The sequence below is a fragment of the Hipposideros armiger genome, unplaced genomic scaffold (genome assembly GCF_001890085.2).
Source record: "Hipposideros armiger isolate ML-2016 unplaced genomic scaffold, ASM189008v1 scaffold_78, whole genome shotgun sequence".
Lineage (NCBI taxonomy): Eukaryota > Metazoa > Chordata > Mammalia > Chiroptera > Hipposideridae > Hipposideros > Hipposideros armiger.
The window spans coordinates 4,264,307-4,283,466 of record NW_017731428.1 but is presented as its reverse complement, the minus strand read 5'-3'; the positions used below and the strand labels follow the sequence as shown (position 1 = coordinate 4,283,466).

The 19,160-nt window shown below is 32.8% G+C and overlaps 1 protein-coding gene across 3 annotated transcripts in view; it reads right to left on the bottom strand.

Annotated features, from left to right (window-relative positions):
- Window positions 1-247: 247 nt before the first annotated feature.
- The window catches only part of TMEM65 (transmembrane protein 65), a 39,826-nt gene continuing 20,913 nt past the window's right edge, over window positions 248-19,160 (bottom strand). For all 3 annotated transcript variants that reach the window (XM_019643460.1, XM_019643461.1, XM_019643462.1), the window contains 6 exons: window positions 16,619-16,663; window positions 13,533-13,600; window positions 8,836-8,890; window positions 7,931-7,973; window positions 5,968-6,073; window positions 248-2,960 (listed from right to left, as the gene is read on the bottom strand). In XM_019643460.1, the coding sequence (XP_019499005.1) occupies window positions 2,859-2,960; window positions 5,968-6,073; window positions 7,931-7,973; window positions 8,836-8,890; window positions 13,533-13,600; window positions 16,619-16,663 (419 nt within the window). In that variant the 3' untranslated portion in view covers window positions 248-2,858. The remainder of the gene's footprint in view (window positions 2,961-5,967; window positions 6,074-7,930; window positions 7,974-8,835; window positions 8,891-13,532; window positions 13,601-16,618; window positions 16,664-19,160) is intronic.

Sequence of the window (19,160 nt, the reverse complement as noted above, 5' to 3'; positions counted from 1 at the left end):
GCTTTTTTGACATCCTGTTAAAGATCAAAGTACCTCAATATGGGTTCATTCCTCTCTCCTAGTCTGTAATGTTGTATCTCAAGTGTGGGTTTCAGTGAGTTGGTCAATTGTTCCATGTTACTGTCTCAGGGACATTGGTACAGCCCTGTAACGAATCTGCATCTATTAATCCTATTTCCTTCAGCAACACAATATCCAGGGTGGTCTGAGGTCAGGAAAAACATCAAATTTCAAAATCAAAACCACATTCCAAATTTCTTAAAAGATTTTTTTTGTTGTTGTTCAATTCTTTTGTAAAAACATTGGTCACCATTTAACATACAGTGGCAACAAAATGCACCCAATTTACATGCATCAACAAGTCAATAAATCATAATACATGGACAACATGAATTTCAAACAAACGGTACTAAAAAAGCTCATGTTGCATTTAACCAGTTATAGTGCTCATAATAAAGAAGTAGCTGATACAAGAAATAAGAATTCCAGTTTCAATCTGAAATAAGGTTCTTGTGACAAGTTACATAAAACAATGAATGATTATATGAAGTAATTATTTTAAAAGGAACTGTTTTTTCAGAAATCACTTTGTGCAAAGCATTATACTAATGTAGAGAATAAGATCTTGAAAAAATGTGTGCCTTAGATTAAGGACAAAAGGGCTCCAGTTTTTGAAAAGTACTAACCTGAATGATGCAAATTTTTATTGTATCCATAAAATATCTTTCAATATTAATGTTATGTGTCATGTTTTAACACCCTTAATAATTCTGTAGACGTCAGCTAAACTAAAAGATTCTGTAGGACTGGGTTATTTTCAACAGCAAAAAAAAAAGCAGCCAATAATCAAAAGCCCTTTCTAAACTCATAGGCAAGGTTTCTGGATATGCGATTTAATTAATAAGAAGAAAGTTTAAGCACCACAATAAAATGCTTTTTTAGAAAACAGAAAAGACCGGCAATATACAAGTTAGGGACAAAAGCACGTAAACATTTACCAAAAAAAATTTTTTTTAATAAGCACTCTAATCCTCTCATCTGAAATAATAATAATTAAAAAATTGGTGTGTGTATGGTATTATGTGGAAGATACAAACCACACTTCCGTTTAAGATATCGAGTTCTATAATTCTAATTTGATCAAATGAGACTGTCACATTACTTGCACATAATAAGAATGGTACATATTTATTTTTATATTGTGTAATTTATGTTTTCCCTCAAAATTATCTATGATTAAAGGATAGCACTAAATTATTTTAAAGTGCACAGAAGAGAATTTATGACAAATTGCCTTGTGGGGAAAAAAACCGCTCCTCTGAAAACAAGGGCTCAAAGTAAATATATGCAAATAAAACTTTAAAGTAAGATAGCTGTCAATATGGCCATCTTATAAATTTCCCTTCTTTTGCATCTATTTACCAACATAAATAATTTCAGTGGCCCAAATAATAATTTTAATTTCAGTTTTTCTCCTCCATGATGTGTTTAATTACTCTCAAGAGTAAGAGTAATTTTCTAGCACGCGTAACAGGCCACATGCTAACAAACTCTAAGGGTTCACAAAATTAAAATTTATGATTTATACATGGTTATATTTAAGTCAGATATACAAGACTACAAATGAGTAACTGCAACCTAGAGTATGATTTAAACACCACAAAAGAAGAAAAATAACCAAAAAATGGAGAAAAAATTTCAACTCATGTAACTTTTGACTAGACTATATATAGCAAAAAGCAAAATATAAATATTTAGTTTTCACCTCAAAAGAAGCTGTCCAGAAATAAAATTCACTAAACAAGATACAACAACATTAGGATTATGAGTATCAAGTACTCATTCAATTAGAGGAAAAGAAACTTTTGGGGAAAATATCTTTCTCAAACAATATAATTTGAATCTCATTAACCCTTACAAACATCATTTCAACTTGACCACTTATACCATAAACCTTCTTGACAGTTCCCGTTTTCTATTTCTCTAAGAAGAAATGTTTTTGAGCCTCTTAATTTCTAAGTGTCATGTCAAACCCCTTAGCTCACCCTAATTCCACAATCCCCATTAAAAATACCCTAAAATAATCATTTTTTTCCTCTCAGGAGTCAGAAACCATCATGTAATTATTTAAAATTGAGAAATTAAAAGTAAAAAAAAATCAATTAGAAATAATACACTTAACATATATAGTTTTATGTAGTAGGGATACCACATAATTGTTCATTCTGACTAACTTCTGGTTCTTGAGACAGTAGGATCAGAAAATTACAATGAGTAATAAAAACGTAAAATATTTAAAGTTTGCATCCATTTTGAATAGATGTAGGAGTTAAAAAATGATGGAAATTATATAATTGTGAATGTTTACTGTGAAATAGTATAAAACTGAGGTTGCCAAAAAGAGAGTAAAAAAAATCTTCAACTGATATTAAACATCTTAAGTAATTTGGAAAAATCATCAGGTTGACTTGTAACTACAGGGAACAACCAAAAATGGTTTCATGCATGTACACATGTTAAGTAACAAATAAGCAAATGCCAAGTCAGTACATTACACCAATGACTGATACTTAAATGATATTTTGATATATAAAGAAAGACAAGGAAAAGGTAAAATGTTGACTGCCGCTGATGAAAAAGCATTTCAACAATTTACATGAAATGATACTGAATAGTTTTTTAAAAAAGATGTCCTATGAAAACCAAGCCACAATAAGTTAGTGTTTTCCATAATACATGCTGAATTATTTGATCCCATATCTATACACTGTTACTGTCTTAATTCCTAAATGTTGTGACAGAATATTTAATAATTGAGGTACATTAGTTTACATCTTTTTATAGGTACTCTAAGAGGGTTAATTTTCCTTTTCCAGTTTTTCATCTTCTTCACCTACTCCCAAGAAAAACAAAGGAAACATTCCTAGAATGCAGCCAATCGTCACCCCAACAGCTTTGCCCTAAGGAAACAAAAGAAAACATTTTGTGGAAAGTTATTTTATCCTTGTAAAAGGAATCCTTGCTTAAGTATCTATGATAAACAATTACTACACACTACAAAATTCAACTGTGACTGCATTTTTTATTTTTGTCATAGTAACTTAAACATAAAAATAAGCTACAAAAACGTCCTAGAACAAGTGGTATTTAAAGTTCAAAGCAACCAGAAAAAAATTTTTTTTATAAAATTGTCATAAAAATAACATCGAAGAAATATTCAAGTAGAAAAACACTTTTTTAAATTGTACATATTTTAATGTCAGAGATAGGAAGGCAGGAAAGAAAAAGCTTACCCAGATTCATATTTTGACCTTCGATAACATTTGTATTTACTTATACAGAGGGTGCCAAAATAAATGTATACACATTTTAAGAAAGGAAAAAACTATTAAAATTGTAATACTCAATATATACCGATAACAAAAGATTAATACAAGTCATGTTTGACTTCTGTAATTACAAGAGGTACTCAAAGTGGTTACCATCAGCATCCAGACACTTCTGATTACAGCGAGCTACTGCTTGAGCATCGATAACATCTCTTAAAATGTGTATTCTTTTTTTTGGCACCCCTGGTATAACCTAGGGAAAGTATATTCTGTGTTAGATTCCTGACTTCCCCTTCTATATGAAATGACAATTGCTGATAGACCCCTCTTCCCCTTCCCACCCATTCTGTTAGCATGCCTGTTACTATCATCCATGGAAACCACGATTTTCCTCCCCCCTCGCTTCAAGAAAGCCCTCAATGAGCTCTGACCAGACTATTTCAAGGGCACATAAAGTCAGCAGATCAGAGAAGTAGGAAAGAAGTGAGATACCCTTTCCTGGCTCCCTCACCCAGGACCTGAAACATTTTTCCATTGTAAAAACAGTTACTTATACATTATCATCAGGTCTTATGATCCTCTAGGCCCTATAGTTAACTACATTCGGGCTAACCTGGGAACCTGAGTACATCTGTAATGCTGTTCTGCAAGAAAAGATTTTCAGTTTCAAACAATCGAACTGCAAATGATGTTTTAAAATACAACCTACGTAAGCTAGAACCTGCATGTGTATTAGCATATATTCTATTACGGGTGAATTTCAGAGTTAGCGTGTATCAATAGCTAGATGGCTGGTCACTAATTTCAACTACTTCAGGTTGTTTATAACCAAATGCTATGTTACAGAGTAGAAGATTTGATCCTCACAGAAAACAAGGGGAATCAGCAACTAAGGAATAGAATCCATGTGCTTGGGGGCATTTTACACACAAAAACACACACACACACAAAGTCAGGTTACTAATTGAGGTGCTTTTGTCATAGAAGAGGGGAAATGGACCTGCTTATAATATAGAAAGAAAACAGAATTATCGATTATGTGAGAAAAGGAGACCCCAGGAAAATAATCTCTCGATCCCAACTACAGTGTTAAAATGTTAAGCCAAACTGCTAGAATATTAGAATACCCTTATTCCTCAACAACTCTCGCTGATATTAGCTAGCTAGTCTCACTTTAATTTATCTACAAATTGCAGGATATGGACACACACATATATAGTTTTTCATACAGCAAAAGACAGGTCTAAGGTGGAGCCTGAGAATTTGCATTTCTACCGAGCCCCGAGGCAGAGCTGATTCTGCTGGTCCTGGCATCACACCTTGAGAACCACTGCCCTATACAATCACCTTCTCCCCCTGTCTTAACTATCACCGACCTCTTCAAGTGAGGCCTGCAGTGGCCCTCTTACTTCATGCTGCAATCTGTCTCCATTTAGCACACCCAACCTTTTTTACCCTGCTTGGCTTTCTTTTTTTCTTTAATTCCCATAACACTTGTGAAATTCTAACATACTAAATATTTTATTTGTCATATTTTTTAGTTGTCTTTCTCCCCCCTGCTAAAAAGTAAGATCCACCAGAAAAAAGATCTTGTTTTGTGGACCAACATATTAAAAACTCCTAGGTCTGTACCCTGGGTATAGTAGGTTAACAATAAATATCTGTTGAATGAATGACTGATAACACCCATCATCTCTAATTCAGACCTCTCTAACAACCCTTGACCTTGAATCCAAACACCTACTAGGTGTCACCCCTTGAATGTGCTACTAGCATCTCAAATTCAACATGTCCAAAACAGAACTCATTCTCTTCCTTTACAAATGTGTTCTTCCTCCTTTTTTTCTTAACTTCATTGGTGACGTTGTGATCCATCCAGTTTCCTTCCTATTTAAAATCCACTAGCACCCCATCACCTAGGTATGGGTTCAAGCTCCTTAGCACAGTTTATACGTAAACAGGAAGATGCCTGTGCTGTTTGATCCATTCTTCCTTCTCCAATGCTGTTTTCTACCATGGCTTCTGTCCACAACTACTACATATCACACCCAGCAATACCTAATTTCTTGTATTTCTCTGAATGCACCGTTTTTATCATGCCTTTCTATTTACTAGTCAATATACTTGGAATTCTCCTGTTCACCTAGTAAATGTCAGACCAATACTTTAAAAATCAGCTTAGATCTCATAATTGCCAAGAGATCTCCCCATCAAAAGCAAATTTCTCCCCACAAAATGTTGTTAATTCTGTTACTTGTGCTATTGCTGCAATGCATATCACAGTGCACAATTCTTTTACTGCACATGTCACACTAAAGTATAATCTGTTGAATTGTCTGGTTCTTGACTAAACCTAAAAAGAACTATAGTTTATCATTCATTTTATGTCTAGCACATAACTGATACTCCTCAAGGTTAACTGAATCATATAAAGAATTTTTAAAAAATCAAGTACACCTATAAAAAATAAGTCAATAAAAAAATTTATTCTTCCTCTGAAAACTGCAAGGCTTTGATAAATTTTGTTAAAAACTCCACTCAAATCAATTTTAATCTCAAATTTCTCAAGGGACTGAACTATACAGTGTCATGCTCTGGCTACCTGAAGTCATTATCGTAAACCATATAAAGTACTTACCAAATGTGTACTAACACGTGTTTGCCACATGTCGACTTGCTTTGGCGTGAGATCAGGAATTGACAGGCCTAACCTGGAAGCCAAAGCTTCAACGTAGCCTGCAAGTCTTTAAAAATACATGAGGACAGAACGTAAGTTTTTAAAGAGACATAAAAATGTCCTCATTACTATGAGTAAAACACTAATTACTTCAGAGAGAAACAAGATAATCTTACACCTGTAATTGGCACTCTAGAAATGGTATAAACATTTTTTTACAACTTTTATTTTTTATTGTGTATAAATATATCCAGCTTAAAACTATTTTCATATTAATATATTTAATATATAGGTAAGTTAACTGACTTACAGAAATTATTCTCTACTATTACTTAAAAAAAAATTCAAGGTATATATAACTCTTTTGTAACAATTATAATTCATGAACTTATTTTAAATTCAAAGTAAAGCACTTTAACATATGACATAAACTAATAAATTTCCAAAATTTATCAGATTGATATAATAAGAAAAACAGCCTAGAATTTTCAGGGCAATCTCAAGCATTTACCAATTCTAAGTTACCATCACCTACTGGATACAATCTTTATGAATTGTAAGAAAGAAAAAACTGCCAACTAAAACTATGTATACTATCAATTATAATATGGATCCCAATGTCAGATATGTTGTCTAAAAAAACTGTACATCTAAGAATTGACAAATTGTGGTATTTGTTATTTAATAAAATTTTTTAAAAGGCAGAGAATAAACAGTTCTTAAACATAAACACTCCCAACAAAATCTCTATCTCTAATCCAACATAATTCTTTTATGATGCAATTTAAAACTAAATGGCCTTAAAATCTATTAGATCATTTGGCTCTATTAAATATAAAATTTAAATAAAAAAATATATAAAAATTGTTATCACAGTAGCTATACGATTATTAACCTTAATATTGGTAGCTGGGAAATGGAATATTTAAGGGGTGATATGATTATAGATTTATGCCAGGAATTTCAGGAATATTACATTTCTGCTTTGGCCCAGAAGCAAAGAAACTTTGTTTTTTAATAGTAGCTTTGGCCCCAACTCCAGTACAGAAGTCTAATATATAGGGTTAGATCATTTACAAAGCTGATTTTGCCTAGATTATAGAGCTAAAGTAGGCTTCTATTAGACTCAAATCCAAATCTCAAAACTTACTGCTCCAATGAAGCAAGGAAGGGAGAAACAAAACCAAAGACTGATCAAGACAGAATATGTTTATCACAATAATTAATGCCAACTTAGTCTAATTTATACTTCTCAGGCTTATTCAACCTCAGGAAGGAGCCCAGGCTATCTGCCGCTTGAAAGAGAGAATGTAAAAATAGAAAGAGAGAAAACTGGCTTTTTCACTTAGAAAACTGAGGCATTCTCAGTTTGTTTCATCATTCCTGCCACATGGAGTAAAAAGAACAAAAACTGGCCAAACACATGTATGCTTAGCCATTATTCTCTTTGAAAGTCCCTCTATCTGGAAAACATGCCTATTCAGTATCTTCACATTTGAGCCATATCTCTTCTTATATTTGGGCTTAGTGGGAGGAGAGTGGGGTGGAATAATAATAATAGGGGTTCTTACTTTTAATCCTGCCTGACCCTTGGAAATGTCTATAAAATATATACAAATACTTAACTCTGCTTATGTTACAGTAGTTTTAGAAAAATTTTGTGCTTGAGAAGATTATTAAACATGACTGTCAGGGCCCCATGTCCAGAAACACTAATTCTGCATGAGGGTATGACCCAGGCATCTATCTTTGATACACACCAAACATTTAGTACTACCGATTTAGAAATATTGAATTTTTAAATTTAGTTCTAAAATATACACAAAATAAATGTCCCTTTTTTTAGCCTTCTCAATTAATGGAGAATGAAGAGAAAGAGCATGTAAGTACACACATGCACAAATGAATAAATGAATGAACCTACCCAAGTCCAGCTAAATCTGACACAAGATTTCCCAAAGCAGCAGCTAAAAAAGTGAAAAATGGACAGGTGAATTGTTATATGGAAGTCAGAAAAATCATTATAATATCTCAGTATGTAATCAATAAAGCACTGGTCTAGAAGAGTTACCACATTTCTCAAATTATAATTATATCCAAAGTAGCTCTGAATCTCAAGATTTCAAAATAGTACACAATGTTTCTGAGATTATAGCATTCTACTTCCACCAAGTAGCAGGCTTTTCCTATTGTGGAAGTCAGTTTCCATTTTGGCTTCAATATTAAAACACCTGTACAATATTTTGCAGTTGTAACTTTCAGATAATATGTTTAAGGGAATTTGTATATTCAGAAGATAAAAGAGTAAAGCCATATGTACAGCTCTAAAATTCAAGAAAATCAAGAAATGTCTCTTTCATTAACTCATCTATTTCATGTGTTCTATACAATAAGTACAACACAGAACCATCCCCAAATTTCACCATCATGAAGTACAGTGTTAACTGGAGGGGAAGAAAGAGAAAGAACCAAATTAGATTTTCCATCTTGTATTTCCTTCTTTCATTTTTCTACCCAACTTAAAAATAAATAATTTAATAGCGATAAAGGGTAGAAAGTGTGTAGGGTAACACTGAATCAAGAAAAACCTTTAACATAGTTAACATAGATTAGTGTTACCCATTATCTAACAAAGTACCTAACATTTCCCAGAAAAAAAGTGCTTCATATACAAAATCAAGAAATAGAGGACTAGGATATAGGAGATAAACTACTAGACATTTCAATGAGTAAACTCATTCATATAAATTATCCTCTTCTAAACCCAACTACTAAAAAGTTCTATAAAAATACAGACAATGGAATAATAACATTACTATTATTAAATACCTGCCATAGTTGAAATTCCCAAAATAATTCCGATAGACAGCTCAATATGGGTTCCCTGAAAAATAATTACAAAGAAATTAATCTTAAAATTAAAGCTGAAGTGACTATAAAAGAATAGCAAAACATTAATAAAAACAGGTAAAATAAACTCAAGTTATTTTAGCAAAATCATATACACAAAATATGCAGAAATATGTACATATAATGCAGTAATTCATTTAATTATTAAATATATGCATTCATGCAGAAATAACATCAATATTTTATTCATTAAAATTAGGCTTTCATAAAAATAAAAGATATCAAAACACATAGCAACACAATTAATCATTAAGAACCTAGAATTTATATTTTCCTATCACAGAGAAAGATGCTTTAAAGCTCTTTGAACACTGTCAACCAACCCCCTAAATTTTAAATTCTGAATGATACATCTATACTATTGCTATTTATTCTTTAAAAGATTAAAAAGACAGACTAAACCAGTTTCTAGGAACCCAAAAGCTCACAGATGTAGAAAATTATCCTTATAACACTTAGTTCTTTAACCATGAAGTAGGGAGACTATGTGATTCATTTATAAGTAATAGCATTTAATACAATAGATCTACAGCAAAAATGAGACTTCATTGTATTTCCACTGAATTTATTTATTGAGAGAATTTAAGACTTTCTGTATCTATCTCATTCATCTCAAAAAAAGAGGGGCTCATGCTTGTACTTCTACTTTAAAGAGACGAAACTGACATGAAGAAAATTAAACTATTCTAATGGGTTATTGCACAGATTAAAGAAGAAATCCTCAGACCTGTGCTGCTAGCTCAGTTCTAGTCCTTGAGCAATGCTGCCATGAATGGACTTAAACTTCAAAAGCTTTCTTGAATACTGATGCTTGAAAAAAATTTTAAATCTCAATATTTGTGGAGGAAAAAAAAAAGAATGCCTTATCTGGTCCGTAGAAATTTTATTACTCAATTACTTATAAACTGAAGAGAAGCTGTTTTTCTCAGTTTTCTTTCCCCTAGGCCTTTTGGTTCCATCCCTTTAAAATACATTTCTTATACAGTCCAAACAGCCTGATGCACAAGTCTCCCATGCACCTAAAATTACAAGGTTGTAAAGGTACCCACAGAGAGGGATTTCTGAAGAATGAAAGAAAAGAACAGGCACAAAGAATAAAGATGTGTATCTTTATACATGGATACAAATAAACAAACAAACAAAACCCCAAAGTAAACCATTGGAACTTTAATACAGAAGAGAAGCACCTGACAGCTACAGTGTATAAAAAATAAATACAACATCCTTAACAGCAATAAATTATTAAAAACAAACCAAGGAGAATCTCTGCAATACATGTATTTAAAAAGTATGTAAGTGCTTAATCATTTGATTAAACTTAAGGAAATTGACGGTCCTTCTAACAGTACAGAAAGCCTCATATAAAGTAAAAGTCGGTTTGAAGGTGATGGACAATCACTCCTTCATATTTTTCCATAGTTACATCAAATTTCATGTTAACAGGTGAGTTAGAAATTATAAACAAATTTAATGATGGTTGTCTTAAAGTTATAGCTGGTTCATCACCTTAATACAATTAATCTACTTTAGAATTCTAATAAATTCTATCCTGATTAAACTGTAAGAAAAATAATCCAAACAAAAAAAAAACCACCACACTAAGTTACAAAGAGCAATCCCAATAACATTAAAAACATAATAAAAAGCTCTGAAACCAAAAACTTAGTATGAACAGCAGCCAACAATAAAGGTCAAATCTATTACAAGAAGTTACATACAAATTTGTTTTTATGACAACTAGGGTATCAGCAGCCCAGAGAGAACACCTAGCAGGAAAGAGGAAACCATTAAATATCAATGGTATGATAGAAAAGAAGAATCAAGTATCTTCTGAACTTACTATCTTAAAACAGACAGAGCTGTCCCACAATGTTAGGAGACTATCAGTGTTTTTTTAAAAAAGGGAAGAGAATTCTTATAATAATGATCACTTGTTTCCCTTTTCACAGATTCTATAGTTAATATTATTTATGATTTTAGTCTCAGCAGTCTATTATAAAGCCTATTTGGAAAATTTCACTGTCCCTAAATTAGTTTGCAATTATCACAGGATAATATTTTTGCCACACCTATTACTCTTAATCAGGTGTTGAAGCCAGTGGTTTAAATATGTATTTCAGTATATAAATAAGAACCTGGTGATAAGTCCCTGAAACTAGATTTCAATGTAAACTAGGAGAACAAATATTACTGAATTGGAGTCAACCATCTGGGGCCCGCAAACTCGCATTTATGCTACTCATGACACAGCCCTGAGTAACAACACAAAACAGTGAATAATATTACAATCATTTGACTCTAGAATGGGGGTGTTTTATTTTGTTTGGATTGGTAGCTCTATTTAAACACAGATATCTGTTATTTTAGATATTTACTTCAAAGAAATGATAATACCATACTGGGAAGGTCTTATTCAGGATCTAAAAAGCTACCCAGTTTCCCTATTCTGACCTCTATTCAAAATCTACCTGAGCCCCTCTTTGTGAAAATTATATCTTCTCAACACATCCCTGTAGCAGGACAGTTTTTCAGCATTTGAATATCTAAGATCTGCCCTACTGAGGTTAAAAAAGAAATGATTAGTAAGATGGTAGTGTGGGAGGTACTAGCTGTCAATAAAGAGAATCTAAAATATTGAGTGAGTTGCGTAAAATCGAAAGAAATATTTGCCACAGAGAAACTTTAATTCAGACAACCTATTCAAGAACACATCAAGTCTAACGACAGCTTAGAAATTCATCACAATGGGGTTTTCATTACAATTAGATTGGTTTACATTAACTATTTAAATAATCTAACAAACTCAGATTTTAGTAATGTCAGAAAAAGCAGTGTAGTTCTAAATGGTAGAATAAGCTTCTCACATTCAGATATATAAATTGGCCAATGTGATTCCTTTTTAATCTATTTTTACTTTTCAGTTACAGTTGACATTCAATATTATACCAATTTGATTCTTAAATACATATTAGGAAAATGTTGAAATCAGTCAAAAACTAGCATTTTGAAATTATATTTTAGAGGCTTTACCAGACTACTCTGCTCAGTATGGAATTATCTAATGGGTGCTTAACATCTCCAAGTTCCGTGCATGCTAGAGGATCTTCTGTGACTATTTACACCCTGCAAGTTTCCTCAGCCAGGTGAATGGCCAGACTTTTAGATATGTGATCCCCATCAATCTGGACATAAAGTGAGACTATATATAGCAAATAAAACCACTCTTGAATGAATTAATTTTAGATATTCTTTAAGCAAATTTTATAATCTATACAATGTAAATTATCTTGTTATCCCTATTTTGAAAGCAAATATTCTATTTATGTCCATCTGTAGCACGCGACCTCCAAAACACGCGCACGCGCATGCAAACTTGCTTCTCTCCTATGTATTTTCCTCACATTCAAAAATCCTAAAATCAGGGCCGGCCGAGTGGCGTGTTGGTTAAGAGCTGGCTTGGGACGCCAGAGGACCCCAGTTCGGATCCCACATATGAGGGCCAGTGACATTGCCCTCTACAGCTAAGATGCTGAACAACAGCTCAACCTGGAGCTGGGCTGCTGTGAGTCGCCGGCGACGGCGTAGGTTGCAGCCCCTGCTGCAGTGGGTTGCCATGGGCTACCGTGTGTGGCCAGAAGCCGGCGACTGATCTGCCTCGCCTGGGAAGAGTGCAATGATGGTGCCAACTTGGGCCAGTGAAGCAACATCCTCCACAGCTAGACTGAAGAACAAAAGGACAGCAACTTGTCTGTTCCCCTCCCCGCAATTCCCCAGCACTGTTCCCATCCCCCAATTCCCCAATAAAAATCTTAAAAAAAAAAAAAAATCCTAAAATCATTCCATTTTTTCAAAGCAGTCTCTTACACACTAGCTAAAATTTATTGAAAACTTTTTTGTAATTAGAGTCAATGAAGAGAAATGGAAATAGTACTGGGTAGTTTCAGAATACTTGCGTTTTAATCATGGGCTCATTTCTGACTTTAGAACTGAACTCAGTATTGGTATCCATTAACAAAAGGTGTCACATAACGCTAAGAACGGTAAATCAGCCATCTTTGAGACTATACAACACTTTTAAGGAACACCCTTACATTAAAATGACCACAGCAAATGAGAATTTTTTTTTAAACACTACAATGAAGCAAACACAAAAGGGGTATATATATTCAGTGTTCTGAGTTGAAATTTAAAACACCTTCGGGTTAAATGTATAGACTATATCAAAACATTCTTTAAAACATTTTTTTCATTGGAAAATTGAACAAGAAACTATTCAAATAACACACACGTGATGTGAACTACCAATACAATTAAAGAACGTCAGAAAATTTTATGTAATTTTTTCTTTAATAAAAATGTTGAAACTAGAACAGGATAATACAAACCCAATAAATATGTTTATTATTGTCAATGCTTTAACAAAAGCCTTAATGATTAATATATAGGATGCCTTAACATTGAGCTATAGTCTAATTCTCATATAGTAAAAAAATAGCTTCATTCATTATGATATTAACTAAAACTTTATAGTTTACAATATGCAAATGTCAGGAAAATTTAGACTACATAAATTTCTTTATTAACTCAAAATAGAAGGAGTGAGAAAAAGAACTTACTGCAACAATCATAATTGCATTATCCAAAAAGCCAAACCCTATGAAAGGTATCGCATTGTGGATGAATACTGAAAAACATCAAAAACAGAAAAATATATTTTAAGATTTCTATCATTTTAAAATGACAAAAACAGACCATATGATCAAAATCTCCTACACAGAGCTGATAAGCTTTGGAATTTGCTTGCTATCTCCCACAGCTCTAAGTTTAGCTACTTGGTAGAAACCATACTGAGGAAGAACACAAGATAAAAAACACATAACATGTAAAAATAATTGTGTTAGGCTTTTGTGTTTTCTTACTGGCAACAAACACACATGCAAATTACATACAGTTAATGGCAGAACAACTAGTAAGTAAATACATATTATGAATAACAAGTTTTACCTGTCTAATTGCCATTGACATCAATCTGTTTCTCTTACGCCTAAAGACCGATATAACATTGATCTTCACATTAGAAACAATAAAAAACTTCCCCGAACCAAATTTCAGGGAAGCTATCTGGTCACTTATACTCACTAAAGATTTTTTTAAACAAATGTGAAAAAAAATGTGATGATCTCATCTATATTGGACACCTATGTGCAAGGAGGTCTTTTTCCCCCCACAATGAATGCATCAGTATCCCTGAATGCTTTCACAAACCATAAACAATATTTTATTTAAATCAAAATGTAACTTGGCCTCTTCCTACCAAGGTAAGGCACACCTTACCTCACCTATCCAGTACATAGTCTGAGTAACCTGAGATAATAGAAGTGTGACTAGAAAGTATTAACACCTGTATATTTTTCACACATTTAGCCTCATTTTTTTCACACTTGCATCTTCAGCACACTGCAGAATGCCTAGTGCACAGCAGATGCTCAATAAACATTAGCTGATTAAGTTGAGGGCCACTAAATGTGGAAAGAAAGAGAATTCCAAATTGAGAGAATTGAAGGCAGGCTGTGAAAAAGATTAAAAGTTGGGGATAGTTAAAAGACTTTATTCTAATAAATCTATAAATTTCCAAGGTACAGTCAACATCAGTTCAACTGAGGGCTTTTTTTCGATAAACATCAAAACTCTGAGTTTTATACCATATCCAAAAAATAGGCCCTTATATCAACTGGTTAATGTGTTCAGTTTCAGTGACTTTAGAGTCTTTTTTTTTAATGCAGTAAGGTCCACAGAAAGTATAATTAAAATATAATCCAGAAATTATGAAAGTTTGATATTACTATAAATGAACTCTGCACCAATGAGAGAAGACTAACATACAGTCTAAAAACCCACAAAAAAACCCAAAAAACCCACAACCACTACTGAAGACTAAGATCAGGGAAAACAGCAGGTAGCCCAGGTCATTTTAGATTTCTTCTTCTTATCAAGTAAGAATGTTCAAGATCAAAAGCATCTTTTTAATTTATAAAGAATATTATTTTAAATGCTATTAATGATGATAAAAATCAAATAGAGCATAATGAAATGGTATTTTTCAATGAAAGTGCCTTAGTTCTTTGTTCTTTGACTTTTTCCCTGTCTAGTTGCTTAACTACTAAACATTCAAAATTTTATAATAAGCAACTTCCAAAACATAATACACAATCCCAATTTCTAAAAACATAATACAAATTTGATAGGTCAAGAGAGTATAATGAAAAATTTTTTAATTTACTAAATGAAACCTTTACAGTGAAGAAAAAGCTATTTGAATATATCTCTGGAGAAAAGTCTCCCAAATCATCTTCTCCATCGTTTTTGAAATGCAAATATGGCAAAGTGACTATGAAAGCTTTGGGGTTACTTAACATTCTGGGGTTATTTTGATGGCATCTCTAACACTGGCCAGTGACAAACATCTTAAAATTTAGTGTTAAGGCGATTAAACTAAGGTTAGATGAAATGCTACCCTAGTAAAAACTTGGTCAGTAAAACCAAGGCACATTGCTATAATAGTCACTTTAAACTCTAAAATATATCGTGTTTTTATGTTTAGAACTAAATAAATGTGTCCTATACATAAAAATTTATTCTCAACCCACAGGAAAAAACATGCTTTTTAAAAACTTAAATAAACGTGTCCTGGATCCTCCACTGGCGCTTGAGATACAAGGATAAAGCCCTCAAAAAGTTTGGGTAGGATAACACAGCCCTATAAACAGTTAATTTCAATATGACCAAAAACATGATACTAATATTGTACAGTGCTATGGATACAGATTATATGAATGTAGGCTAGAAGAATCAGGAAAGGTTACCTGGAAAAAGGAAGTCTTAAACTGTTTTGGTATTTGGGGAAAGTTACTTATTTCTACATAAATTATATTCAACCTCTGAAAGAAAAAAAAGAACTACTAAAAAGGTTTTGAAAAATTATGTTTGCTTTCCAGGATGTAATGACCTCCTTGCATTTTGTAATTTCTTCAATTTCCTTTGGGAAATACTATTCTGTAACTAAGCAGTTGTTAGCAAATCCATCTAATATTTAGCTTTAATTGACAACCTATTCAAATTCACTGCACTGTTAAATAATTCTTTTCTTCACTATCTTTATAATAAGATCTCAAACTGTTTCACATTACTTCAGTGTTAGCCTTTATTCCTATCATAAAAAAGTAAAAAAAGCACAACGGCAGCATCATAAGGTTCTTCTTCCTGGTGGTTTTAAATGAACTTGACTTCCTTTATTACTACACACAGCAAGCCAGAAGTATTTTCTCCACCAGAGAACAGCTCTAAGTAGCCTTGAGCCTAGAAATTCTAGTTTGGCAATTGCCCAATTTAAATCCAAACTAAAGTAAATATATCTTTTTCCTGAGAATTAAGAAAAACTCTACCATAAGTATAATTCTATTTCTAGATGGTAAAATAATTAAACACTAATATATAGATATGGTTGACAATATTAGAATTTCCATATTACTGTGATATGACTTAAACCAAGTTTATAAACTTTTTGCTTTAGCATAATAAATAGGATAATCCACTCTATCTGGAAAGATTTAATTTACTGACTTTTGTACTATCAATGCATTGATACAGTTATCTTAAGTCCAAAAGATAGATCCACAATATTTAACAATTATAGAACCATTACCATATCTCAGCTGTCCTGGGGTGGGTGGTGGAGCTTCCAATTTTTCTAAAGGGAAAAAAAAGGGTGTGGGGCAAGAATTAGTTACTATAGCATGATTTCTTTTTTATCACAATGAAGAAAACACCAGCAGGTTTTCAAAGTGAGAAAATGTCAGAGTTTATACATAAATTATCTTTAGGTTAATGGACTAAAAACATCCATATAGAAAATATTAGTTGGTATGGATTAAATTTCAAGGCTACAAAACAAAACAAAACAAAACTGAGCTTTAGTTACAAGCCTGTCATGAACTCGACAGGTGTGAATAAATCATTTTTTTCTTTTTTAAGTCCTTGCATCTATATAATGAGCTTGTTTATATTAATTACAGTAAAAAATCCAAAACTATAACTACCCTTTTTTAAGATGGCAAGCTTAGATGACTTAAGAAATATATATACAAACGAACATTGAGAGCAGAAAAAAGAATATTTAAATAAACCCAGAGGTATTTTAAAAATAAGAAAACAATATTTTTAAAGCAATGTATTGCACCAATGACTTCACTGGATTTTTGTTCTGTTCCTTAATTAATCTCCCTTACTAATATACTAAATATTTTGAGTTTTGAAAACTATATTACTGGATAATATAAAATATTCCACACAATCAAATGACCTAAAAAAAGTAAGGTGTTATTCAACAAGCAACAATATACTATTTATAATAAATCATAATAACTGTGCAAAGTTTTCCCAAGTATATATCAAAGTAGATATCTTCAGGTGCCATCATTAAATCTAAAATTAACAATTATTACCCAAAAAAAATCTACCTAATCTCACCATTTATGTAAGTACAAGAGTAAGCTATGGTAAAACGGCAGAGAATTCTAACCTTCTTCATCCTCATCCAATCCAACAGAATTAACTGATAACCTATAGAAAAGAACCCACACCATGAATTGCTCTATTCTACAGATTTAGGCAACTAGATTTTCCAAGGAAACACATTACAAACTGGATATACACTTTCTAAAACAGTTATTTATAATCTATGACAACATAAGCACTGGAGAATTTAGTTCTAAAAAAGTAAAAAGCAAATAAACTCCTCTAGATAAGCTATATGAAAAGGAGTATGGATCAAATTTGTGAATGCTACTTTACTATAAAAGCATATAGTATAATACAATAATGGCTTTACCATAAGAAATACACTAAAAGGTACAGTTTAATCACTTATCATATAATTCAGAAAGTTCTAAGGATGCAAGTTTTTGTTTCTCCTTTTTTAAGTGTTAAGAAATGAAGACATACCAGTCTTTGTAGAATTTTACATCTCATTAAAACATATTCTCCACCCTTTGACTAGGACCATTCCCTCAAAATTTACTTTGAAAGCATGCAAATGGTTTTCCAAATTTTTCACAAGGAATACAGAATACCACTGTAGTCCACAGAGTTTTCTGGTGAAGTAAACGTGCAAAAGCAGTTACATACCAGAGCTATCTACTAGCTGCATTCCTCTCATCCCTCAGTTCTAACACTGTGAGAAGTCCTTGGAGCATCTTGAAATAACTAAAAATTCAACAAACAGGAGCTTCCCAATAGAGTGAGAGTATATAGAGTCCTTGCTTTTACTTCTTCAAATTCCCTACATATTGAGCAAAACATTTAAAATATTTCACAACTGCTAAGGATAAGTACTAGGCAAATGTATAATGTGTAGAGGTAAAGAAAAAAAATCAAATAATGTATACAGTATCCTAATCTTTGTTTACAACTACACATAGTAGGATTAAAAAATTAAAGGTAATGAAAAAATAACAAATGAAAGTAAAATCTAAGCATAGATTCCGTCTCCTGCTTCACAAAGGACCCAAGGACTAACAAGAGGAAACATGAAAGGAACATTTCCTAGAAAGCGAAAATTTTATTAGAAAGCATCCATCAAAAATTGTTTTTAAATTATAAATTGATCACTTTGAGGACTCGGACACTGTAAGTTATCTTCTTTACTATAGTACCTGAATCAAAACAAAATATACATCAAAAGTAAAAAACATTAGATGACAATACACAACAGAACTCAATCTTGGAAATAAGCCCAAGGCTTCAGCAGTATATACATGTTTTAAAATGTAATGGCTGGGGCCGGCCGAGTGGCGCGATGATTAAGAGCTGGCTTGGGATGCCAGAGGACCCCGGATTGGATCCCACATATGAGGGCCAGTGATAGTGCCCTCCACAGCTAAGATGCTGAACAACAGCTCAACCTGGAGCTGGGCTGCCATGAGTCTGTGGCGACAACGTAGGCTGCAGCCCCTGTGGCAGTGGGTTGCCATGGGCTACCGTATGTAGCCAACAGCCAGCGTGAGCGGCCAGCAGCCTCTGTGAGCGGCCGTCCAGAAGCCAGCAACTGATCTGCCTCGCCCAGGAAGAGCGCAATGATGGTGCCAACTTGGGCCAGTGAAGCAACGTCCTCCACAACTAGACTGAAGAACAAAAGAACAACAACTTGTCTGTTCCCCTTCCCTCAATTCCCAAATAAAAATCTTAAA